Genomic DNA, 25,770 nt, shown 5'->3' on the forward strand with positions numbered 1-25,770 from the left:
GATACCAGTGATCTAAGCAAGGAAAAAGTTTATACTTCTTTGTAAGAACATAAACAAAAACCGATGTACTTAAAATAAAAAGTCAGGTTTTTGCTTCAAAATGTACATTCAATTGCTAGTGTGTGCAATAAAGTTTTAAAGTTTATTTATTAGTGTCACAAGTAGGCTTACATAACAGTGCAATGAAGTCACTGTGAAAATCCACTAGTCGCCACACTCCAGCGCCTGTTTGGGTACACTGGGGGAGAATTTAGCATGGTCAATCTACCTAACCAGCACAACTTTCAGTTGGAGGAAACCGGAGCACCCAGAGGAAACCCATACAGACACGGAAGAACGTGTGGACTCCACACAGTGGCCCAAGCCAGGAATCGAACCCAGGTCACTAGCGCTGTGAGGCAGCAGTGCTAACAATTTAGCAATGTTGAATTTTATGATAACTGGAGGATTTACTTATTTTTACTTCCTCCCAGTACTTTTGCTTTTTCATTGCTGAAATAAAGAAAGGTATATATTTGGACTTGATAATTGTTGCTCAGTAAATAAATACTAAGTCATGTTATTCACATTACTTAGCCTTTCAAAGAGTCATGCAGGCATAATTTGTGGGCAATCTATTTTTATAAACTACGCAGCCATAATTATATATTATTTGTCATATTTTCAATAATTATTCAATGAACATTCAGTTAGTTTAGAAAAAGAAATGATAACATAATTGAACAGAGATTTGACATCGTGGAAACTGTGGGTGAACTGTATTGTGAGGAGGTTGTGTGCAAATTGCTGAGTTCAGCATCAAGGCAGGCTGACTGGTAAGTACATGGTCACGAGATAGTCAGAACCAGATTAAGATTTTGGAACCCCAAGCACCAAGAGTATTTGGTTCCCTTTGACTCAATAACACACAAATGTGTAAAAAAAAGTTTTAATAAATAGGTCTTCTTTGGTTTTACGTCATTGCCAATAATTCACATCATTGCTTATCTGTTGTGAGTCTCAAAACGGGAACACAGCCCTATTTAAGCAAGGCATTGTTGGTTGCAGTCGGGGCATCACAGGTTGCCATTGCTGATGCACAGGGTACTACCACAGGCTCCTTTGTGTGATGGTGCTTTTCTGTGGCAATTTTAAAGTGTAGTTCTTCAAATTGATGTGCTCCAGTGAGGAATCTTCAGTGCCAAGTGCTTCGGTCACGTGCAGACTCTTCCCAGTTATTGAAATCAATTTGGCATGAAGTGAGATATCATTTCACTTGGATGAATCCTTGCATCTTAGTTTTGGCTACCCTACAGGTTTACCCACACCATCAAGCTCTCCATACTGTGCATCTTTTGGTCAATGAACATCATCCATTTTAGCAATGTAGCCTAGCCACCATAAATGATGCTACTTGAATATTGCCATACTACTTTCTGAGTTACAAAGCTCAAGTACTTCTGTAACAGAAGCAAAATACTGCAGATGCTGGAATCTGAAACAAAATTAGAAAATGCTGGAAAATTACAGCAGGAGTCTGCAGATTCTCCACATACTTGCGTGGGTTTCTTCTGAGGGTTCTGGTTTCCTCCCACAGTCTGGAAGATGTTTTGGTTAGATGCACTGGCCATACTAAATTCTCCCTCAGCGTACCCAAACAGGCACCGGAGTGTGGGGACTAGGGGATTTTCTCAGTAACTTCATTGCAGCATTAATGTAAGCCTGCTTGTGACACTAATAAATAAACTTTATTATTTTAAAGTTTTTTAATAAAAGCATTTGTGGAGGAGAATAAAGCTAAACTTCCGAGTAAGAGTCATCCAGACTCAAAACGTTGGCTCTATTCTCTCTCCAGAGTTGCCATAAGACCTGCTGAGATTTTCCAGCATTTTCTGCTTTCCTGTATTTTTGTGTTGGGGACTGTATGCAGCCGATGGTTCCCAAGGATATTTCTCAAGTAGCGCACATGAATAGAGTTCAATCTGCTTTGCTGCTTCTGATACATAGTCCAAGTTTCAGCAATCTACTTAGTTCTTATTCCTCTGAAATGTTTACAAACTGCGTAATAAAGTGTTTCACGTCAAACTACAATGCCTAAATGAAACACTTAGCACTCAGTTTTGTCTGCATTATGTTGAGACTGTCTGGGCCCCTGGGAATTGTGGATTATCACATTCTGGGAAATGAGAAATACTTGGCAATCTTTTCCACATTGTGGAGGAATCAGGAATTGGAGAGATTTGATGGCTAAGAGGTAGAAGTGGAGAAAGTGGACAGAATATAGGGAGGGGCAGAGTGACAGGGGTCACTTACATGACGACTCCTTCCAGTCTGGGGAACTCAAATTCACCAGCAATGGATGGGATGGTGAGCAGTCCAAAAAGCTACCACCATTGGATGCTCTGTGCAAAAAGGGACCTTTGCATCTTTTCAGAAGCAAATAAAAGAAATTGTTTCACAAATAATACATCTGTTACTTGGGCCATCTCTCATGTGTTGTGTAAATAGTTGATCTCACTGTTGTGCAGACCTGCAATTAAATTGAGCTAATGTGACCAGATCTGGCCAAGAAAATTGTGTGGTCTACAACAAAATTTAGAAAACGAGCTCCTTTGCTCAATTGTAGCCAAAATATACTGATAACTAAATCATTACCTTTGAGAAACAAAAACAAAGAATCACGCAACAGAAAGCAAATATATTCAGGTCAAAAGCAAAATACTTAAGGTGTTGGGAATCTGAAATAAAACTCAAATCCACTTACATTGGATGGAGTTTTCCAGCCTTTCCCACTGGCGGAATCTTCTGGTCCCGCCAAAGGCAAACCCATGGCAGGTTCCCTGACATGGGATGGGTGAGCAAATGCTGTAGACGTCAGTAGGACTGGCAAATCCAATGATGAGTTGTCTACATTGCCGGAAAACATGTCATGGGAGGTTGGGGGGGGTTGGGTGGGGGGGGGGGGGGGGGTGCAGAAAATCCTGCCCATTGTGTGACCTACTGAGTATTTCCAGCATTTTCTGTTTTTATTACGCAAGGTACTGATTCAGGAGTAGGTCTTTTGTCTGGTTTGAGCTGTTTAATTTTCTCAGCATTTGATTTTTCAGTATCTGCAGTTTTTATGAGGGACAAAAGGAAACGTATGCCTTATGTTAATTGCAGGAGATTTTGGTAAATTGTTAATTCTGTTCCTAGTGACTAGCTCTGTCCCTCTTTCTGGTAATTCTCTGAGATTACACCAGTCAGTTCACAACTTTTGTGTCACATTCCATCCAAGATAAGCTTCTGAACTTATATTCATGTGTTAACTAAGGATGCTTATTCCCACCTCTGTATCATTGCTTGACTTCATCCTGTATCAGTCTATGGCTGAAATCCTCATTCGTGCCTTTGGTACCTCTAAACTTCCCTATTACAATGCAGTCCCACTGGCCTCCCACATCCCGTTCTCCGCAAACTTCAGATCATCCAAAACTCTGCTTCCTGTGTCTTATCGCATACCAAGTCTGCTCCTCTATCACTCCTGCGCTCACTGACCGACATCATCTTATGATCAAGCGACATCTTGTTTTTAAAATTCTCATCCTCGTTTTCAGTCCCTCATGGCCTTGCAACGACCTGTCTCTGCAATCTCTTCACAGCACAATGGCACAGTGGTTAGCACTGCTGCCTCACAGCACCAGGGACTTGGGTTCAATTCCAGCCTTGGTCACCCCAAAGCTGTGCTGGTCATGCTAAAATTCCCCCTGAATGTAAGGGGAATTAGTGGGGTAAATATGTGGGGTTATAGGGCTTATGTGGGATTGTTGTTGGTGCAGGCTCAATGAGCCAGATGGCCTTCTTCTAGGCTGTAAGGATTCTATGATCCTACAGCCCTCCATGGTATCTATGCTGCTCTAATTCTGTCCTCTAACACATCTTCAATTTTAATTACTCCACTGTTGGTGGCTGCACCTTCACATGCCCGGGACCTAAGTTTTAGAAAAGCCTTCCTAACCCTCTCTGTCTCTCTACCTCCCTTTCCTCCTTCAAGGCACTACTAAAAACCTGGATTCTTTTATTCTATCTATGGGCCAAATGCTGGTAAATGGGATTTAGAATCAGGTGTTTCTCATGTGTTGGTGCAGACTTAATGGGCCAAAAGGTTTATTCTGCACTGTATGATTTTATGATCCCTCTTTGACAAGCTGATATGGTGGTACCTACTTCATTTTATAACACTCCTCTGAAATGCTTTGGGATATTTTATTATGCTAAAATTGCTATATAATTTTATATAAAAATAAAATACTGCAGATGCTGGAAATCTGAAATAAAAACTGAAAGTGCTAGATAAATTTATTTATTTATTAGTGCCACAAGTTCGTTTACATATAAACCACAATTATCTTGCTGTAAAAATCCCTTAGTCGCCACACTGTAGCCCCTGTTTGTGTTCACTGAGGGAGGATTTAGCATGACCAATGTGCCTAACCCCATGTCATCTGGAAGATGGGAAGAAACTGGAACACCCAGAGGAAACCCACACAGACAAGGGGAGAATGTGCAGACTCCGCAGAGGCAGTGACCCAAGCCAGGAATTGAACCCAGGTCCCTGGCACTGTGAGACAACAGTACTAACCACAGTGCAGTGCAGCCCAACACAGCAGGTCTGGCAGCACCTGCGGAGAGAAACAGAGCCTGGAATTCTTCAGTCTCACACGCCCCACTACCATTGGCAACGAGAATTTGGCACTTAGCCAATTCTCCAATCACAGCAGCGGGACTGGAGAATCCCAACCACGGGTGAAGTTGGAGGATCCGGCCTGGAGGTAATATTTCAAGTCCGGTGTGACTCAAGTAATAATGACTGGAAACGTTAACTCTGATTCAATCTCCACGGATACTGCCAGACCTGCGGAGTTTTTCCAGCATTTTCTGTTTTTACTCAGAAGCGTTTGAGGCGTGTGATGTGCATTAATCTCCATCTGAAACATTGGAACTAATTGTACGACTTATTGAGGTGAATTAATAATGAAGGAACATTTTCATGTGTTCAAAATTATATATTTTTTAAAAAGTCTGCTTTCACCCTTGGGGTGTTTTGTCGGAATAAATCAAAACAGATTTAGCAGCCTTGTGCTACTAGATTTCAAATACTGCGAGGTATGTGAAGGTCAGTCACAGAAAAACTGCAGGAGAGAGCAAACCCTTTAATAAAGTTTCTTTTTAAAAAAAACAGAGACAAAAACGACCTTCAGTGGGGATTGTGGATGAAGTCATGCTCTGTGACAATCGTGGGGGATGTCACGCTTCGGTTGCCACTGTTTTTCTTACTCGAAGACTTCTTCACTGCAGGATCCGAGGGTTATTAGAGTCCTGGACATCTGCCCAGTGTTTCCTTCACGGTTTCCTAGGAGTCTGCTGACTCCCCTGTTGTAAATCAAACAGTGCTTTGATTGTACAGGACTCGGTGTCTCTCGGGGCCTCCAAGGGATCACTTCATTACCTGCTCTCTTAGAGTTCCACTTTCACAGGGTCACTGGTTCAGGGCTCCTGCAAGCTGGTTTGCTTCCTGACCTTTTTTTGAGTGAAGCCTCAAACTCTGGAGGCGAGAGAAAGGGAGGAAGGGAAAGAGAGAGAGAGAGAGTGTGTGCGGTGGAAGACATTGTACATTCCTCTTTAAAAACTGTTAGACCCTGATGGTGTTTTCCTAAATTACCCTGCAGTCATTGGACTGGGGAGTTGCAAAACGAGGCAGAAAGGGCAATCTATGGGGAAGGGTGAAGCAGTGAGGGTTCAATGGAGTCCTCATGCAGGAGAGGCTGCATAGGGGAGGGGATGTGTATATGTATGTGTGTATATGTATATGAGTGTACACATGTGTGTGTGAACATATATGTGTGAGTGAATATATATGTGTGAATATGTTATATGTGTGTATGTATGTGTGTATAAGTATGCATGTGTGTGCATATGTGTATGTGTGCATATATATGTGTGTATTTATATGTTTATATATATATGTGTGTGTATATATATGTGTGTGTGTACGTGTGTCCCTGGGCGCTCAGACACACATTGCAGAGGGTAAGGGCGAGCCCTGACACCTTCGACACACTTGTCACTCTGCCAACAGCACACAGACTGCTCAGGAGCGGGCTGGGGCGGGGCGGGGCGGGGGGGGGGGGGGGGCGGTGTGGGATCAATGTGAAACTCTAGCGGGATATCTGTACACCGCAGGCTGCTATTTGGAGCCGGAGAAAAAGGTGTCGCTGCCTTCACTTGATCAACCACACCTCACTGACTTGAACTGAGTGGGAAGGGGAGGGAGAGGATAGAGCGCTGCGCTCTTAACACCCAGCCAGCTCCCGTGCTGTTTAAGAGTTTGACCCGCAGCGAGTCAGAGGGAAATGTTGTGCAGAGAGAGAGAGAGCGGGTTCATTCTATATTTGTTTTCTCTTCTGGTTCTTGTCCAGCAGGGGGGCTGCTTTTGTAGTTTGATGTCTCCCAGAGTTTGAAAGTAGAGACCAGCACCCCCCCCCCACCTTGACTGGGATCACACCATCCCTTCATTCAATCAGTGATCCCCCCACCCCCCGCCCCTCCAATGTGTCTTCATGCTTGACTTTGTCGCATCATTCGACTCCTTCTTGTTTGTGTTTGTTCTGTGTGTGTGTGTGCCGGGGACCTCCAGCTGACTTGAGGGGGCAGCAGCAGTCTTGTTCCCCCCACCCACCCAGCCCCTTTTCCTTTTCTCTGTACCTTGCCAGCGAATCTGTGCTAACCAGGAGCCCCGCTCGCCTTTGCAAAAAGAAGAAAAGAAACCTCACGGATGCTTTGTTCGCAGAATTATCAAGTTTCTCTCCCACCCCATCACCCTCTGCAATTAGACAGAGAGAAAAGGATCTCCCTCAGGGTTATTTTTTTTCTCTCTCTCTTTAACACCATGACAAAGATGTGCTGAGAGAGGAACATGTTCGGATTGAAATCTCCAACCTTCTTCTTACCAGGTAATGTCAGTTTCAGTTCCTTATTTCAGGACTCCAAAAAAAAGAAAATTCACGTTAAGCCACATGTGTGTGAATAGAATCATATTGAAATAGCCTTTTAAAATGAAGGTAGCAATAATGATGTGTTGGACTGGTCATCTGTGTCTCAGTTTTATTTAAAGAGGGGCACAACTAGGCAATGTACACAATAGGGGGATAACACTTGAGGAGGGAGAAGAAGAGGGTTTTTTTGGGAAGAGGGAGTGCGGCGAGAGGGGTGGGGGGGAAAAGAGGGAAAAAGCAATTCCAAGTAGAAAGAAGGATGAATTTTTTTTCTATGTTGAGTCACTTTATCCCTGCGTCCGTCCACAACAACTTGCACTCTTTTCCAGGTTCCTGTTTGCCTGGTTAACTGTTGTGTGTGTTTATGGTGCTCACAGCTGTGTGTTGATAAAATGCACAGGCGCTTAACCTAAGGCGCTCCTCTGTCTGCAATAGCGCCTCGCATTGTAACTACTGCCTCACTTTGCAGCCCTGCCCTGTGTTAGGTGCTTTCACCCACTTCTTCCCGTCAATAATATTGGGGGGATGGGGGGGGGGAACCGACGATAAAAGGCGGACAATTGACATTCATTTCGCCTTTTTTCTCTCCTAAATAGTCCCTCCCCACCCCCCAGATTGTCAAAGGTTGATTTGTGTATCAGTTTAAAATATGTGGAGTTACGTACATCTGTAACCTGGAAAGTGGGAGCTTTCCCTCCATCAATCTGAACATACCCTTATCCGGACTACAATTGGATGGGTTGCTGTTAGAGTGTGGATGTTGCATCTCCGACGTGGTACGGACAGACACGGTGCAAAACTCCTCTTATAAAGACGGGTTGAATGTGCTTTAAAAATACATTTTTGTTCCCGTTTTCCCTTTCCTGTTCAAGTTGGGCTGTTTTGAAATGATCTGAGCAACCTGCCCGGCCTCACCTGAACTGGACATTCTTTTTTGACTTGCTTTCTGCACAATTGGGACTCAGATCGCCAAGGAAGGATTTACCTTCCCTCTGACTCAAACCATTCACTGACCCTTGGGGTGGTGACTGCACCGGAGCAAGTCAATCTGCTCCAGTGTGAGAGGATAATATATTCACCGATCTGTTCCCACCTTTTAAAGTACCTCAGAACTGTTCTTCCACGCAGACTTAGCTGCATGAAATTGCACTTATTTTGTGCAATCTGGTTAATATAGGTAGAGCATAGTATATGGTTACCACAGCAACAGTATTTAAAACTGCAATTTAGGAGGGCTTGCATTGTGTGATGGGTCAGAGCATGAACTACTTTCCTGTTGTGCCTAATTAAGAGGTAGAAACCCTTTTCTTTTCTCCCATTTTTCTTCTAATGGCTTTTGAGCCTGTACATTAGTCATGTGTCAGAGTGGTTGAGCAAAGGGTGCAACTCCATTAGTACAGGGCCCTGGAATACAAATCCTGGAAAGTGTGACATTTAAGGTAAAGCCCTGATGTTAAGGGAAATGGGTAGGCTGTATCTATCCTCCTAATTAAAGTAATACATGAGACGGGCTGACAAGATGACAGCAAACGCTGTGGAATTACTGTGCAGGGGGAGTGACCTTTCTGCTTTAGTAACTTAATTAAGAACACACACAAAAGTACACATGCACTTACCATGCTCTTCGTAGACTAAATTTAGCATGTGGCTGAAAAGATATTAACCTCTTAAACCCTGATGGCAATGTGCTTGTTTCGCAGGTTAACACAATTCGATTGTATAATTTCCAAATCTGTTAAGTATAACATATGTGACCCATTGTCTCCCCCCTGCCCCCCCCCCCACGTGATTCACTGTAAAGTGTAGCCTTTGGGAGGAGGGCAGCTTGATCTCAGACAGGGGCACCTACGCCGACAACTCTTCTTGGTGCTGCATGATTGGTAGACAGCAGGTGCTCTTGTAAGGGTGTGTGTCGACTGTGTGAGTTCCACCCTGCAGCACAGCCCTTCATCTCATGGTCCGGTGACCCAATGGCAGGCTAATGACTCTCTCCCGCAGCCGTTGCAGACTAGCTTGAACTCCAGGTTGCCTCAGGACTTCAAATGTGAGAGACAGACATTGTACTGACTGCACTGCCAGCCAATCTTTGTCAAACACGTTGGATCATTTCGCTTCTTAAACGTACTAAGTTGGGAACTTTGAGAAAACAGCATTGTAGAGGGACTGGGAAAGGTGTATCTGTGCTGAAGTGTATGTTTTGACGGTAGACTTAAAATTGAGATGAGAAGGTACTACTTCTGTTAGAGGGTGACGAATCTGTGGTACTCACTGCCTCATACCACGGTGGACTCTGAATCATTGAATAGTTTCAAGAAGGTGATAGATATACTTCTATTCAAAAAACAGGATAAAGAGATATGCTGAACAGGTGGAGGGATGAATTTGAGACTAGGGAGAGATCAGCTATGATTTAATTAAATGGCAGAGCAGGCTCGAAGGGCTGAATTTGCCTATTTCTATTCCAAATTCCTATGTTCTTAGGTATGTATTTTCAGCATATGGTAACTCTTACTCTATTATAACTTCAAGGAGGAAACATTCCCCTGGTGACTCAGTCAGTGCACTGCCCAGTGTGGAACTGAGCCATAAGCACCAGGAAGCCCAAATGTTTGTTGAATAGTAGGTGTGGGATGCTGCAATGCAAACGCATGGATAACAGGTGAGGACATGCTGAGCCACACACGAAAAATAGTCATTTTGCCAAAGTGTTGGAAGACATTCAATACTCATGAGCCAATGTCCCAGAGGATGGCACCATCGCACAGTGATTAGCACTGCTTCCTCACAGCACCAGGGATCCAGGTTCAAGGGCAGCACGTTGGCACAGTGGTTAGCACTGATGCCTCACAGAACCAGGTACCCAGGTTTAATTCAAGCCTCAGGTTACTGTCTGTCTGGAGTCTGCACATTCTCCCCGTATCTGTGTGAGTTTCCTCCAGGTGCTCCTGTTTCCTTCCACAGTCCAAAGATGTGTGGGTTAAGTTGATTTGCCATGGTAAATTGCCCCTAGTTTCAGGGAGATTAACAGAGTGAAAGGATGGGGTTATGGGAATAGGGCTTAGGTAGGATTGTGGTCAGTACAGACTCGATGTGTCAATTGGCCTCCTTCTATACACCTATGCACTATACACCTATGTATATACACCTGTACTATACACCTATGATTCCATGATACTACAAAGTAAGTGAGTATCAGCAGCAGAGAAGAGAGTATTGATCAGAAGGAGAGAATGATACCTGAAGATTGAAGAGGAATGTCCATTACTCGTAGTTAAAGCTGCTGTTCTACCATAGACACTGTTTGTAATATTGCAGGGAAATTATGTTTCAAACATATTACCATAACTAACATTTAAGTAGCTTAGCACTTAAAAATATCCCGAGTGGCTTCAAAGGAGCCAAACAACGTGTAACTGAGCCACATAATGAGATATTAGCACAGGTGACCAGAAGTTTGGTGAAAGGAATAAGTTTACAGGAGTGTGCTGAGGGAGGAAAGAGAGCTTGAGAGGTTCAGGGAGGCAATTCCACAGCTTAGGTTTTGACAGCTGAAGTAAGGCCCAGCAATGGTGAAACAATTAAAATTGGGATTGCTCAAGGGACGAACGTTGGATGGGCATGGATATCTGAGAGAGTTGGAGAGCTGGAGGAGGCGTGTAACGTATAACTTGGCACATATTTTTATGACCTGCAAATTGGTGGTGCAACTGATATATTTAACATTTTGTCACTGTCTTCTAACAATGGAAGTCATGGGTGTAAGTTTCACATGATTATGAACAGTAGTAGTGTTGCCAGTATGATTTACAGTAAGTATAAATTAATTTTGGCATTGGAATATGGGGGTTAAATTAAAACACTTCCAATGCCTTTTGGGATTTGAAGCTTTAGTGTCTCACGATAACTGTGTAATTTATGTTTACTTGATCCCCGAGCCTACCTGACTGCATGGTCCATTATGTGCTTATTCAAGTTTGCACAGAGGAGGTAATTTTCAGGAATGTAGGAGCTTCTGTGTTCACACCACCGACCTCTGCCCTTTGCCCTTGACCCTGGTTCGGTGATTTGCAAGAGTCATAGGCAGTGCAAAAATAAATAATGTACTCCTTCCTGATAATCTCTGTTTTTTAAAAAAAAGCTGAATATCTCTTCAATTAACAGTCAGCATGAAAGAATTTTAACAGCTACACGTCTCTTTTAACAAATTTACTGTACTGCGGAAATCAAACTGTGGCTTTGGCTGACATTTAATTTACAAAAATGTTTCTTTAATATTTCCTGCAGTAGAACTATTGGATGTCAGTTCATTATTTCTCCTTTCTTTTCTCCATAGGCAGCAAGTTTTACACTATTCCATATCACTTCACATATGTTAGTTCTTGTTACTATACTGCTCCCATTTTTTCACTATTCTATTACATGTTACACATTAAACTTGGACCTTCCCCCTAATTCATTTCCTTACCATTGTGAGTTCATCATCTTCCTGCTTGTCTGTGCATCCGGACTGCTCTCCTCCATTTATTTTCTCCTCATCTCTTGTCCATTGGGAATCTGGTTTCTCCAGTACCTGATTTCTCCATCTGCTTTGTGAATTAGAAGTGTTGGTTTGAAATCAGTATGAAAAATGATTGAAGCTACCATGGCTGAAAGGGTAAGAGTGACAGTGGGATAAATCGAAAAGTTCTGTTTAATGAATGGGCAGCACAATGGCACAGTGGTTAGCACTGCTGTCTCATAGCACCAGGGATCCAGATTCGAATCCAGCCTTGTAGATTTCCTCCAAGTGTTCCAGTTTCCTCCCATGGTCCAAAGATACAATCATAGAATCTCTGAAGGAGGCCATGTGGCCCATCAAGTCTGCACTGACAACAATCCAACCCAGGCCCTATTCCTGTAACACCGTGTATTTACCCTGCTAATCCCCCTGACACTAAGAGGCAATTTATCATTGCCAATCAACTTAACCCGCACATCTGTGGACTGTGGGAAGAAATTGGAATGCCTGGAGGAAACCCACGCAGACATGGGGAGAATGTGCAGACTCCACACAGACAGTCACCTGAGACTGGAATCGAACCTGGGTCCCTGCCGCTGCGAGGCAGCAGGGCTAACCACTGTGCCACCATGCCAATGTGTGGGTTAGGTGGATTGGATGGTCCATTATGTGCTAAATGAACCCTTTGTGTGAGGGGGATTAGCAGAGTAAATAAGTGGAGTTACAGGGATAGGACCTTGGTAGAATTGTGGTTAGTGTAGATTCAATGGGCCGAATAGCCTTCTTCTGCACTGTTGGTGATTCTATCAATGCCGAGTGTGGACTTTGAAGGTTTGTAGGTAGAAGGATAATAAGAAATGATGCATTTTTAAGACCCAAGGATGAATGAGTGGGAGTTGCTGCTAAGAATCTCGATTTTGAACAAGGAGAGACAAAACTGGTTGCTCGCATGCAATGACGGATGTTGTATTTTAGAAGATTGACTGGAGAAATTTCAGAGTGGCAATGACAATAGTAGCATTGGTCATATCGAGAGTCAAGAAAGGTTGTGAACAAGAGCGAGGTAGAAAGATTCGTCAATCTGACAAGGTGATTTTTGTTTTGTGATTGTTTTGTCTGGGAGTGCAGATTGTCCCAGATATGAGCGCAACATTCAAATCCTGACGTGTCACCAATTATTACTTACTTACTATTACTTACTTACTTACTTATTATTACTTACTATTACTATTACTTACGAGGCGAAAAACTGCAGCAGGCGACGGTGCAGAGGGACCTCGGGGTCCTTGTGCATGAGTCGCAAAAACCCAGCTTGCAGGTGCAGCAGGTGGTCAGGAAGGCGAATGGGATGCTGGCCTTCATAGCGAGGGGGATTGAATATAAAAGTAGGGAGGTCTTGCTGCAGCTGTATAGGGCATTGGTGAGGCCGCAGCTGGAGTACTGTGTGCAGTTTTGGGCGCCGCACCTGCGCAAAGATATTTTGGCCTTGGAGGGAGTGCAGAGGAGGTTTACTAGGCTGATACCGGAGTTGAGGGGGTTGAGCTATGAGGAGAGGCTGAATAAACTGGGCTTGTACTCGTTAGAGTTTAGAAGAATGAGAGGAGATCTCATTGAGACGTATAAGATGATGAATGGGATGGATAGGATAGAGGTGGAGAGACTCTTCCCGCTCAAAAAAGACAATAGGACTAGGGGGCACAGCCTCAAGATAAAAGGGGGGCGGTTTAGAACGGAGTTGAGGAGGAACTTCTTCACTCAAAGGGTGGTGAATCTCTGGAATTCTCTGCCCGTTGAAGTAGTGGAGGCTGCCTCGCTAAATATTTTTAAGACGCGGGTTGATGGGTTTTTGATAGGAGAGGGGATTAAGGGTTATGGGGAGAGGGCGGGAAAGTGGAACTGAGCAGCGACAGATCAGCCATGATCTTATTGAATGGCGGGGCAGGCTCGAAGGGCTGGATGGCCTACTCCTGCTCCTATTTCTTATGTTCTTATGTTCTTATGTTCTTATGTGTCTTGGATATTAACCGAGTTGAGGGAAAAATGAGGGCTTTGAATGAAATGGGAAATCTGGCTGTTCCTAATTTGTTACCTGCCAGCCCACGTTGTTTGTACTGGGGCTGCACTAAACCTAGTTATTTCCCATTACCTTTCCTGGCACCTGAGACCAAATTATGCCAATTCGTTATTTTACCCATGTAGTTGTGCATTCAATTTTTGAAAATATTCGCACTTTGTGTTGGGAATGCTGTTGGAAACTATAGGAAAGTGTAAGATGAGAGAGGATTGTACAATGCTCTTCAAATTTCTATACCCTCAATGTCTCTTTGAAGATTTCCAATACTATTTGCTGCCACTGCCTACCGGGGTATTCCATTTCACACTCTCACCTCTGTGAAGTGTGCCATCTAACCAGTCTGCCTCTCATTCCCTTTCTAAGCGTCAGATACGTCCCCTGATTCTTGAGCTTGTGACAATATGAACATATTGTCGCAGTTCAATTAGTCTGTTCCCTTAAGTATCTTGGACATTAAAATATCATCAAGCAAATAAGCCACTGGATCTTGTGTTTATATTGCCACCGATACAACATAAAAAAAAGTGATTCTAATTTACGCACCGGGTATACAGTAAGATCTTCAACAGTTTTTTGAATCTCAGAGTCAGTGGCAGATAGTAATGCTTTATGATCCAAAAAAAATTTTAGAGAAATTATTTTCAGCACTTCTGAACTGAGCTGTTCTTGGAAAAAGGCCTTTGTTTTTATGTTTTTTTTGTCAGTGCAAATAAGAGGAGTACTGTCAGGGGCAAAATGTGGTTGTGTCCCCTCAGTCATTACTCAATCGGACTTTAGTTTGCATGCCATAAATAAATACCTGAATGTGTCTTCTGTGCAAAATGGCGTATTTATTTTTCTTAACTGTAGCCATGAACTATGTCAAAAAAACAGCAAAAAAGGGAGCTTTGACATAGCTACAGAGCATGGATTTAAATCGCAAGATCCATATATATATATATATATATATAAATATATATATTGATATATGGGTCATTGCCCCTCTTAGGAACTTGCTGTTTATCTCATTCAAAGGATAGACATGCCATTTGGCATCATTCCCGCAGCATTTTTAGGCCTGGTAATGTACCAGATGGCAGCTGTGCCGAGCGGATGTGGGCTATAGCAAGTGACATCATGGCGATGCCTTCTAGTTAATGAGTTAAAATAAATCTCCTCATTAGAGCAATTCTTCCCCTCCCCCACTTTCCATTGGTCTGCATTCGTTTTTTTGAATCAGGGATAAAAGGCAAAGTCCACACTGGAATTTCAATTGAAGACAAGTTTCCAGTTGAAAATTCCTCCCCCTCACTGGCGACTGATATTATAATGTTGTGATATAATGATACGTGAAGTGCCTGATTATTGGACCATCTGTTAACTCCTCCATCGTGATTATCACATGAAGAAGGAAACTGCTGAATTGACGACAAATGGAATCTATAAGACCAGGATTCCGGGAAAATGAACAATTACTGATATTTCCCAATTCTATGGTTATCAGTATGTGGTGCTGTGGCAATTTTTCACAAGGATATAAACATGTAGGGGGTGTTTTTAAGGGCCTACACCTGGCAAAAATAAAGCAGTAAAGCTCTGAAAACTTATAGTGCCGTACTGACTGCACTATCCCCGTTCCAGCTCTCTCCCCCCTTACCCCCCTCCCACTATTCCCATTCCAGCTCTCTCCCCGCCCACTCCCACTATTCCCGTTCCAGCTCTTCCCCCCACAGTAGAAAGAAAGCATTTGATTTCTATTGCATTGCAATCAGTGTAGGTACCATTTCTGGAGAAAATGTTGACATGATATGGGCAGCACAGTGGCGCAACGGTTAGCCCTGCTGCCTCGCAGTGCCGAGCACTGCTGCCTCGTGGTGTCAGGGACCCGGGTTCAATTCCGGCCTTCGGTGACTGTCTGTGTGGAACTTGCACGTTCTCCCCATGTCTGCGTGGATGTACTCTGGTTTCCTCCCAGTCACAAAGATGCGCAGGTTAGATTGTTTGGCCATGGTAAATTGCCCCTTTGTTTCATGGGGATTAACAGGGTAAATACATGGGGTTACAGGGCTTGAGTGGAATGGTTGTTGGTGCAGGTTCAATGGGCTGAATGGCCTCCTTCTGCACTGGAGTGATTCTACGAATGTAATAAGTGCACCTAGTTTATTTCAAAGGAAGCTACGACTTGCTTCCACAGCACATCAGAAGTTCAACACAAAGCTTGTATAAGAGAATTTGTTTCCTCACCAATTCTGACCAGGAATCCACCTATTCAATATGCTACACATAAGATCCTAGTGAAACTTTGAGGTGTCAATGATAGAGTATGAATGCTCCTTCTGGCTCTACTAAAATGTTGTCCCCTAGATGCTGACTTGTTAATGCAACAGACTGACCCCCTCACCGCCCCACACTTTTGATTGACATCTCTCTCCTTAACCTGTTAGCCTGACTTGCGGGTCATGGGTTTGGTTGGGGGAAGGTGGGGTGGCGTGACGTGACTGGGTTTCTGACCCTTCCATCCAGCCAGATGCCTGCGAACATTCAAAACTCCATCTGTAAGAGGACGAGACCCATTCTCAAAACGTCCTGACTGGACCGCTAAAAGAATTGAATGGGGCAGCTCAGATACAAGCACCTTAGTGACATCCATTGTCCGCACAAATTGATAGTCATCTTCCTTCCTCCAAAGTCTTCTATTATAGCAATGAAAAGAGGTAGTTACGTGATGGTCTTATGAAAAAGTGAGGGATGGGCAGATACAGCAAAAGAGAAAGTCAGCAATGGCTTTGAAGGCAGCTTTATTGGGGGGGCAGGGCAGGTGAGTATATGACAAGGATGTCATGAATGTAGGGAGGAGTGGTAATGGTACATTGGGAGGCACAAAGCATTGGCCCAGACTTAGTGTTATCAGCAGAATAAAGCTCAGCACTGGCTTAAAGTGAAAACATGAGAAGAAGAGATAGACTAGCACTTGAGGGGAAAAACAAAATGGAGGAAAGAGTTCATGGTCTGGAAGGATTGAACTCAGTGTTGAAGCTAGACAGCTGTAAAGTGTTCGATTGAAAGCTGAGGTGCCATTTCTCCCACTTGGGCTGGGCTTCATTGGAGTAGGCCAAGGATGGAAATGTGTTAGCACGTGAGCAAAGATGGTGACTTGAAATAGTTAAATGACTGCAAGGTCAGGGTCATGCTAAAGGACTGAACAAAGGTGTTCCACAAAGCATTCACCCAATCTGCATTTAGTCTCCACAGGTCCATATTGTAGGTTAACACAAGGTACATGCATTATTTATTTTATTCTGCTAGTGTGCAGCACCTTCTATTTACCCATACTAAATTTCAGACACTGTTCTGTCCATTTACACATTTTATCCAAATCCTTTTGTACATCCATAACTGTCTCATCAGATACTATAGTCCACTAACCCTCTCTCCCAGTTTAGTGACGTCAAAAATTGACCTAATTGGATTAACTTTCTGAATCTAAGTAGTTGATGTAAGTTAGCAGTTACTATGGGCCTTGCACCATTCTACTTCTTGCCATCTGAACTTCATGTACTTCTATTGACTGAATTTCTTATCAATATCCACATTTTCTGTGAATTCTCACTATTTTGAGCTTAGAGTTACGTCAGCCGTAAGTTAAGACATGCCTTGTCCTGAGGCTTTCCAAAGCTCATTGGAATGTCACCTCCACAAAAGGAGGCAAGGATGTTTATAATGTTTTCCCTCCACAAGTTTGTTTGCTGCTATTCACTGCACACGCTGTTCTCAAATCTACTACTGATCATCAATAAAAGATTAAGCTATTTACTGGGGAGGGACTTCCAAGCTGAGGAAGGGGAGGAGTTCAGGAAACAGGTTTCCCAGAATGCTCCACAGCATGTTTGTTCTATGTTTAGCCTTGCCTTGGAACAGAATTGATTGACAGCTTTGCACGCCAATCCAGCAGAGAATGCTGTACCCTGACAACAGGTACATTTGTTTGCTCCTCAGGATATAGTGTAGTTTGGGAAGTTGAGGGGTAACCTTGGAGGTGGAGGTGAGAATGGAGAGACAATGAGTGTAATAGGAGACAGTGATTGCAAGGATTTTGATGCCAGGGATGTTTCGATCATAGGAAGAATCATTGAGATTGGGTCGGTGGGAAGCAAGTTAGCTTAGGGATGGAGGAGCAGCCCATTTCCAGGCCCACATCTGGTGTTGGAAAGCCATTTCTTCCACACAGCAGTCCTTGCCTCCCTTGAGCTGTTGGGATTTCCTGAGACTTTGGAAACCTGAAGCATGTCAGCTTATTAAATTAGTTAAATGAGGCAGCCATCTCTAAACGGAATGGTTACCACATTCCTGCATCCGCCCATCCCCGACCTAATCCTGAACCAGCACAGTGGCAACTCTGCTAAAACCTGATCCAAACTCACTGGTTTTAAGGGTTAAAGTTACCTCTCAAGAATCTGTGGTTGCCTGAGTCTGTTTTCCTGCCTTTTACGATTATGAATGCTATTATAGCTTATACCATACAATGGGATCTTCTGAGCGCAAACCAACTTTTCTGTGTGATTGAGTCTTCAGAAATCTCCACAACTATACCTTGCGATAAATACCATCACTTTGGTCAGGCCTAGGTGGAGTGCCCTGTCGAAAAGTCGGTGCAGACTCGATGAGCCAAATGGCTTTCTGCTACACTGTGATTCATCAGGTAGTTTGTTTGGAACTATCCCTGTTTGCTGCCTGGGATCACTGTATTGCTGCCTCAGAGCACCAAGAACCCGAGTTCGATCCTCGGCTTGGGCCACTGTCTGTGCAGAGTCTGCGTGTTCTCCCCATGTCTGCGTGGGTTTCCTTCGAGTGCTCCGGTTTCCTTCCACAGTCCGAGAAAAGTGCTGGTTAGGTGCATTGTCCATGCTGAAGAAATTCTCCCTCAGTGAACCCAAATAGGCACCGGAGTGTGGCGACTAGAGGATTTTCACAATAACTTCATTGCAGCGTTAATGTAAGCCTACTTGTGACACTAATAAATAAACTTTATACTTCACTTACTGATGCCAAGTTGAACTGAGAACTGCCTCTTTCACACCAGAATGACATTTAGGAATTGGCTGGTTTACAAACCAAAAGGATATGTTTTCTTGGCACCTCGGAGATAACTACGTACAAAAGCTTAGTGAGAGGGAGTGCAAATTTGATGTGGTCATTGGGGAGTGGAATGGCAGTATCCGTGGAACCCGGAACCAAACTGCAGTCAGTGATGTCACTTGTTTCTTAAAGTTAAAGAGGGATTTTTAAAAAATTTATTACCACATTAAGCCATTTCTTTGAGGGAAAGATTTTTCTTGCACTACCCCGTGTCGAACAGAAAAAAATCTGAACTGTGTCCTTCCGTCCCTGGAGAACCGTCTGTTGGTGTGCAGAGATGAGTGATTATGGGAAGTGAGTTAAATGCCTCAATTGAATTATCGCCATTAAGTTTAACCTGTTTCAAGACCCAGACCTTGAAAAGCATGTAAACTTCTGAATGGCAGCAATGAACAAGAAGAAGACTGGTATAGACTTTATCAATGAGTGTCTGTGTACCTCCTGTCGTAGATCTTCATCTTGTAATTCGTCCCGACTTATCGTTTTCCTCACCGTTTGTTAAATTTAATTCAACTTTGTGGCTGAGATGATGCTCAACTAACTTGTTAATAAGTTTGATTTGATTTATTATTGTCACATAGACTGAGAAGTACAGTTCTTGCGTGCTATAGGGATGAAATAGACAGTTCATAGAGTACATGGGGAGAAGGAAAGGAGAGGGTGCAGAATATAGTGTTATAGTCACAGCTAGGGTACAAAAAAAGATCAGTCTCCTCCATCTGGCTGTCAACAATAACTTTGGGGTGGGGGGAATCTATACTCAAGGGTTCATTTGGGGAAATTTTCTGTCCCTTATCGTCCTTGGTAGCACAGGTCACAATTGGGAAAACGGGCTTGTGGGAATTGTGGACACAGAGGCATAACTTAACACTCTCTGTGATGCACAGCATTAATCCACTGTGACACTAAGGGATTTTTGAAATCCTCAGAGTAGACGTCTGTCGACCTGCCTCACTATATATAATCTGCCGGCTGATATTGCTTTTATCAAAGTGCCTGCTGTGTTACAGGTATTTACAATTCAACCATAGTGCTGGGTTTGGGCTTCCCGGGATCAGTGATCTGACAGCGTTTTGTGTTTGTTATTGTTGGATGCTTGACCTCCTGACATTCTTATATTTTTATGGGTGAGGATAAAGGCAGATTGGTGACTAGCCAGGGGCTCGTGATATTTCTTGGAATAACGTACCTCACTGATTATCTTGTGTCTGAATTTTATGAGTGGCTAGGTGGTGTTCACCCTGCTCCCCTCACTACCCAGAAGAAAGGTCGAATGCGATGTTAAACATGGCCACCCCGCAGCAATAGCATGCTGCAGTTGCATCAACAAGATGAGATAAGCACCTTGCCTCTCGGTGGGAAGAGGCCTCGCCTTCGAGGCCTACTGGCCAATCTGCTTGACTGGCAGGCCTAGTGGTCCCGCCAGAGCTCAGTAACGGCTGCAGTTGGCCGGCCCACAAATGAAGACGGCTTTGGTCTCCGCACCCAGTTTTGGATGGGAAGGCTTTATTGGAAGTGTGGTGGTGCAAAGGGGTTTGGGGGAGGAGGCCTCTGGAGGCCAGATAAGGAAGAACAAAGGGAGGGATATCACCTTGCAGCATGCCACCCAATGTACTCAAGGTATGTAAGCAGTTTGCTTGAAAAGAAAACTCTGTCCACTCCTGCATGCCTGTCATATTATTTAATTTGACTGATTATTGTCACATGTATTTGTATACAGTGTATTTTTTTTTGTATGCTATACAGACAAAGCATACTGTTCATAGAAAAGAAAAGGAGACCGTGCAGAATGTAGTGTTACAGTCATCGCTAGGGTATAAAGAGAGATCAACTTAATGCAAGGTAGGTCCATTCAAAAGTCTGGTGGTTATTGAGTTGGTTGGTATGTACCCTCAGACCTTTGTGTCTTTATCCCGATGGAAGAAGGTGGAAGAGAGTATGTCTGGGACGCATGGAGATCCTTAATTATGCTGGCTTCTTCTCCAAAGCAGCGGGAAGTTAGACAGTATCAATGGGCGGGAGGCTGGTTTGAGTGATGGACTGGGCTTCGTTCACGACCCTTTATAGTTTCTTGCTGTCTTGGAGAGAGCAGGAGCCATACCAAGCTGTGATACAACCAGAAAGAATACTTTCTGTTGTGCATCTGTAAAAGTTGGTGAGAGTTGTCATGGACATGCCAAACTTCCTTAGCCTTCTAAGAAAGTAGAAACGTTGGTGGGTTTTTGAATAGCTTATTATTTGGGTCTTCTCATATAGTATACATTGGTATTCTGGCAAACTGTCTTAATGAGTGTAAAATGAAAAACTTTGACAAAAAAACTGTCTCTTACTTTCAGCATTAGCTAAGCAAGTAATTTACCACAAACATTTATTATTTATTCAAACTTTAATCAAACTTTTTAATACCTCCTCCCTTTAGAACTTTCATCAAGGGTTGGAATTTACAGCCCACTACCAGACATGTTTTAAGTGGTGTTGGGGTGGTGTGGGGAGGTGGTGGACACTTGAAATATGAGTGATGGTGAGTGCCACCACCTTCCCACCCACCGCTAAGCTGTCTCTCATCATATGCTAGATAGGCAAGTGCCAAAATGGGCGGGTCACCTATCGTTTTTAAGTAAATACTTGACAGTCAATTGAACGACCTGCCCTGTTGAGTGCAAGATGAAAAGTTTCAACAAAAAGAGTATATTTTTTTCAGCAATAATCAAGTTCTGTGCAACCCAAATGGTTTAATTATTCTTATAAAGCAGTCATCAATAATCCAGCCCACACCAATTTAATCGTTATTTCAGCTTTAATCCTCAGAATTATGGGGGCCTTGTCATAGAGTTATATGACCATAAGATATAGAATTAGGTCATTCAGCCCATTGAGTCTGCTCCGCCATTCAATCATGGCTGAACTAATTCTTATCCCCACTCTCCAGCCTTTTCCCTATAACCCCCGATCCCCTTATTGATCAAGAGCTTACCTATCTCCGACTTAAAGACACTCAATGACCTGGCCTCCACAGCCATCTGTGGCAATGAGTTCCACAGATTCACCACCCTTTGGCTCAAAAAATTCCTCCTCATATTAGTTTTAAAGGTGCATCCCTTCATTTTGTGGTTGTGCCATCGAGTTCTGGTCACTCCCACTATTGGAAACATCCTCTCCGTGTCCACTCGGTATTCTTATAAGTTTCAATTAAATTCCCCCTCATCTTTCTAAAATCCACTGAGCATAGGCCCGGACTCCTCAACTGCTCCTCATATGACAACTTTCATTTCTGGGATCATTCTTGTGAACCTCCTCTGGACCCCCTCCAAGGCCAGCACATCCTATCTTAGGCACAGGGCCCAAAATTGTTCACTATATTCCAAATGGGGTTCTAAATTATGACACAGAAGGAGGCCATTCAATTATAACTGGAGTACTGTGTGCAATTTTGGTCCCCTTATTTGCGAAAGGATATATTGGCCTTGGAGGGAGTACAGAGAAGGTTCATCAGGCTGATACCGGAGATGAGGGGGTTAGCTTATGAGGAGAGATCGAGTAGAGTGGGTCTGTACTCGGAGCTTAGAAGGCTGAGGGGGGATCTTACAGAGACATATAAGATAATGAAGGGGATAGATAGCGTAGACATAGAGAGATTCTTTCCACTTAGAAAGGAAACCAGAGCTAGAGGGCACAGCCTCAAAATAAGGGGGGGAGGGGGGAGCGGGGAGCAGTTTAGAACAGAGTTGAGGAGGAACTTCTTCTCTGAGGGTGGTGAAACTCTGGAATTCTCTGCCCAATGAAGTGGTGGAGGCTACCTCGTTGAATATGTTTAAGTCACGGGTAGATAGATTTCTGATAGACAAGGGAATTAAGGGTTATGGGGAGAAAGCGGGAAAGTGGAACTGATCCACTTCAGATCAGCCATGATCTTATTGAATGGCGGGGCAGGCTCGAAGGGCTAGATGGCCGACTCCTGCTCCTATTTCTTGTGTTCTTATAGATTCCACGCTGGCTTAATGTAGAGCGATTAATCCATAGTCCCATTCCCCAATCTATCTCTGAAAGCCTGCGAGTTTCAACTTCCTCAAGCACCCATCCAATTTCTTGTTGAATTCTTTCATTACTAGTGCCTCCACAACAATGATATGTACTTCCATGCTGTCAGTTGCATTCCACCCCAAAACATGTAAAAGATGCAGAACCAGTGTTTTCATCTTTCAGTGTATTTGAGGGATCTTAAGGAGCACCTACGCTGAAACCTTGCATCTGTTCATGCCAGCAGGATCTTATGGTCCCGCCACTGACGCACGCCCACCGCAGGTTTCCTGGTGGCAAGGGGCGCATTCAACGGGAAACCCTTTTGACCAACAGCAGGACCATAAGATCCTATCCCAGCGAGCATGTGCCACCTCCCACCACTGTGAAATGTACCCGTGGAGTGGGAGAAACCATCCCCCCACCCCCTTATTTTGTACTTTCTATTCTTGGAATTCTGCGTTGACACAAAATTCAGATTCATAGATGAGAGTCCTGTAAAACCACCCCCCCAAAAAAAAAGTCAACTGAAAGATAACAAACAATGTCCAGCTCAAAAACCTTAGCCTCTAGGGTGGCACAGTGACTAGCATTGCTGGGTTCAATTCCGACCTTGGGTCACCATCTGTGCAGAATCTGCACATTCTCCCCATGACTACGTGGGTTTCCTCCGGGTGCTCCGGTTTCTCCTCTGTCCAAAGATGTGCAGGTTAGGTGTATTGGCCATGCTAAATTCTCCGTCAGTGTAACTGAACAGGCACTGGAGTGTGGCGAATAGGGGATTTTCACAGTAACTTCATTGCAGTGTTAATCTAAGCCTACTTGCGACACTAATAAATAACCTTAGAAAGAAATCTGTTCAGCCTCAGATTGGCTATACTGCTGTGACACACGACAATGCTGTCAGTGAACTGTACATTCTGGACTCCGTGAATTTGTTGCATAGTTTGCCCATATACAGCCGAGAAACCTAATCTGAAGGAGCTAGAAATCATTGCTTTACAATTCATAATGCAATGCAGCGAACTGGGCGGAGACACCAGGCTTGCACAGTTGCTAAATTGTTTACCCAAAGGGTATTAGTGTTGTGGAATAATTTACCACGGGAAGCTGTTGAAGCAGATAGTATAATTGGATTCAAGAGGCACTTTAGTGCCTCAGAAGGGTTTGACAGGTCTGGTGCAAAGATTAGAGAAGCAGGGTCAATTTTTAAAGTGGAAATATTGTTGTTGGATTAATGGAGCATCCCTTTGGATTCTGTTTTTATTTTCTTGTTCTACTTGTACAGGTTTTCTAAAAGCCCTTTCATTCTGGGCATGGGGGGAATGGAGGAGAAAAGATCTTAAACATTGGAGCCTTCAGTATATTTTTATCACAATTAAGTGAAATCCCTCTGCTGGTTTTAGAGGCATTTGTTCATTTATTTTCAAGAGGCTGACAGCTCAGAATCATAGAATTCTACAATGCAGAAGGAGGCTCATCGAATCTGCACCAACCACAATCCCACCCAGGCCCTATCCCCAAAATCCCACGCATTTACACCAGGCAGCCCCCGACACTAAGGGGAAATTTAGCTTGGCCAATCCACCTAACCTGCACATCTTTAGACTGTGGGACGAAACGGGAGGATCCGGAGGAAACCCATGCAGACACTGGGAGATCGTGCAACTTCCACACACACTGACCCAAGTCAGGAACCGAACCCGGTTCTCTGGCACTGTGAGGCAGAATGCTAATTTGATCACTGCACTGCATGTCAGATGTGGACTGGATTCAGCCCTCACACCCCCACTCCTGGCCCCACCTCCAGCGGTGGGCCCAAAATGGGAATGGATGTGGGTGGTTGTGAAGCCAGCAGGTTGGAAGGTCCATCTCTGTTCACTGATACAATGGCCCCAGTTCAATTCAATGTTGTTAGGCTCTCTAGCCCCCACTTACTCTCACTACCCCATCCACCTCCATATCTCCACCACACTTCATGCCCCTTCCATATCCCTTCCATTGTCCCATGCCACCTCCATGCCCACTCTTCCAGTATCCAATGTGTAAACCTTTGCCAAGTCTAAGTTTTTGAAATACTCCTGACACTGACACAATCAGCAACAATGCTTTAAAATCCCCTTTGAAAAACCTCTTTCTCTTACAACATCATAAAACTGTCAATCAACCACAGCCATTTATAGTTTCAATGAAGCTTTACTCCTCTTAATACCTCTGAATCCTGCACAAATAATCAAACAGGCACTAAAGAAAACCAAAGAATAACTTATCACAACCTCATTGAGCTGTCAATCTAACAAAATTAGAAATATGCTTTGTAACTATTTGAACAGACCTCTGCTGTTCTGAGTATATTAACCATTCTTGTAGCTCAGCAAGCATTTATAATGAGGCCATCTGCCATCTGTATCAAAAGAAGCAGATTAAATGGCCAGAAATCTATTGAGTTCAATAATTTAAGCCTTTTAACTGGTTCCTCTTCTTGAAATTTGTTTCCCCCCCCACAAAGGGCTAGTATCTTATTGTCGTGTTTCTGCTTTCAGACATTGCCGGTCTTTTGTCTGCTATTAACACATTCTGCTTTTTTTTTAGACAGTGCTGACCCTTATTTTGCTATTAATATCTACTCTGGACCAATGATTTAGTCTTTAATGCTATCATTATAACAGCCTTTTACTTGTGTTCCACCACGTCTTTGTCATTTAATCTCTCTTGCCCGCTAACTTATCCTGGATCTTCTAACATGTCCCCATGCTCTCCCAGTATAAAATCTATCACATTTCTACCTCGCTTTGTTTCCTTCTTGCACACAAAGTATTAACTCTCATTCTCTCTCCACAGCTGCTGTCAGGTTTGCTGAGGTTTTCCAGCATTTTCTGGTTTTATTTTAGATTTCCAGTATCTGCAGCATTTTGCTTTTCTTATGGTAGATTTTCTTGCCCCAATCACCACTCCCTTTGGCCCTCTAAGATCAATTCCTCCGTCAATCGTTTTTTTTCCCATCTTTCACCCTATCATAGACCTTCTTTTGTCCTTGTCCCACCTACCACTTG

The 25,770-nt window shown here is 43.6% G+C and overlaps 1 protein-coding gene across 2 annotated transcripts in view; it reads left to right on the forward strand.

Annotated features, from left to right (window-relative positions):
- Nucleotides 1–6,785: 6,785 nt before the first annotated feature.
- LOC145353071 (genetic suppressor element 1-like) overlaps nucleotides 6,786–25,770 on the forward strand; it is a 175,127-nt gene continuing 156,142 nt past the window's right edge. Inside the window, exon 1 of one of the 2 annotated variants that reach the window (XM_080203417.1) lies at nucleotides 6,786–6,971. In XM_080203417.1, the coding sequence (XP_080059543.1) occupies nucleotides 6,935–6,971 (37 nt within the window). In that variant the 5' untranslated portion in view covers nucleotides 6,786–6,934. Of the gene's footprint in view, nucleotides 6,972–19,668; nucleotides 19,711–25,770 lie in introns of those variants that run through there. The other variant, XM_080203435.1, reaches the window with a different exon arrangement.

This window comes from Carcharhinus amblyrhynchos, chromosome 2 (assembly GCF_965287045.1).
Source record: "Carcharhinus amblyrhynchos chromosome 2, sCarAmb.v2.hapA, whole genome shotgun sequence".
In the NCBI taxonomy this organism is placed as follows: domain Eukaryota; kingdom Metazoa; phylum Chordata; class Chondrichthyes; order Carcharhiniformes; family Carcharhinidae; genus Carcharhinus; species Carcharhinus amblyrhynchos.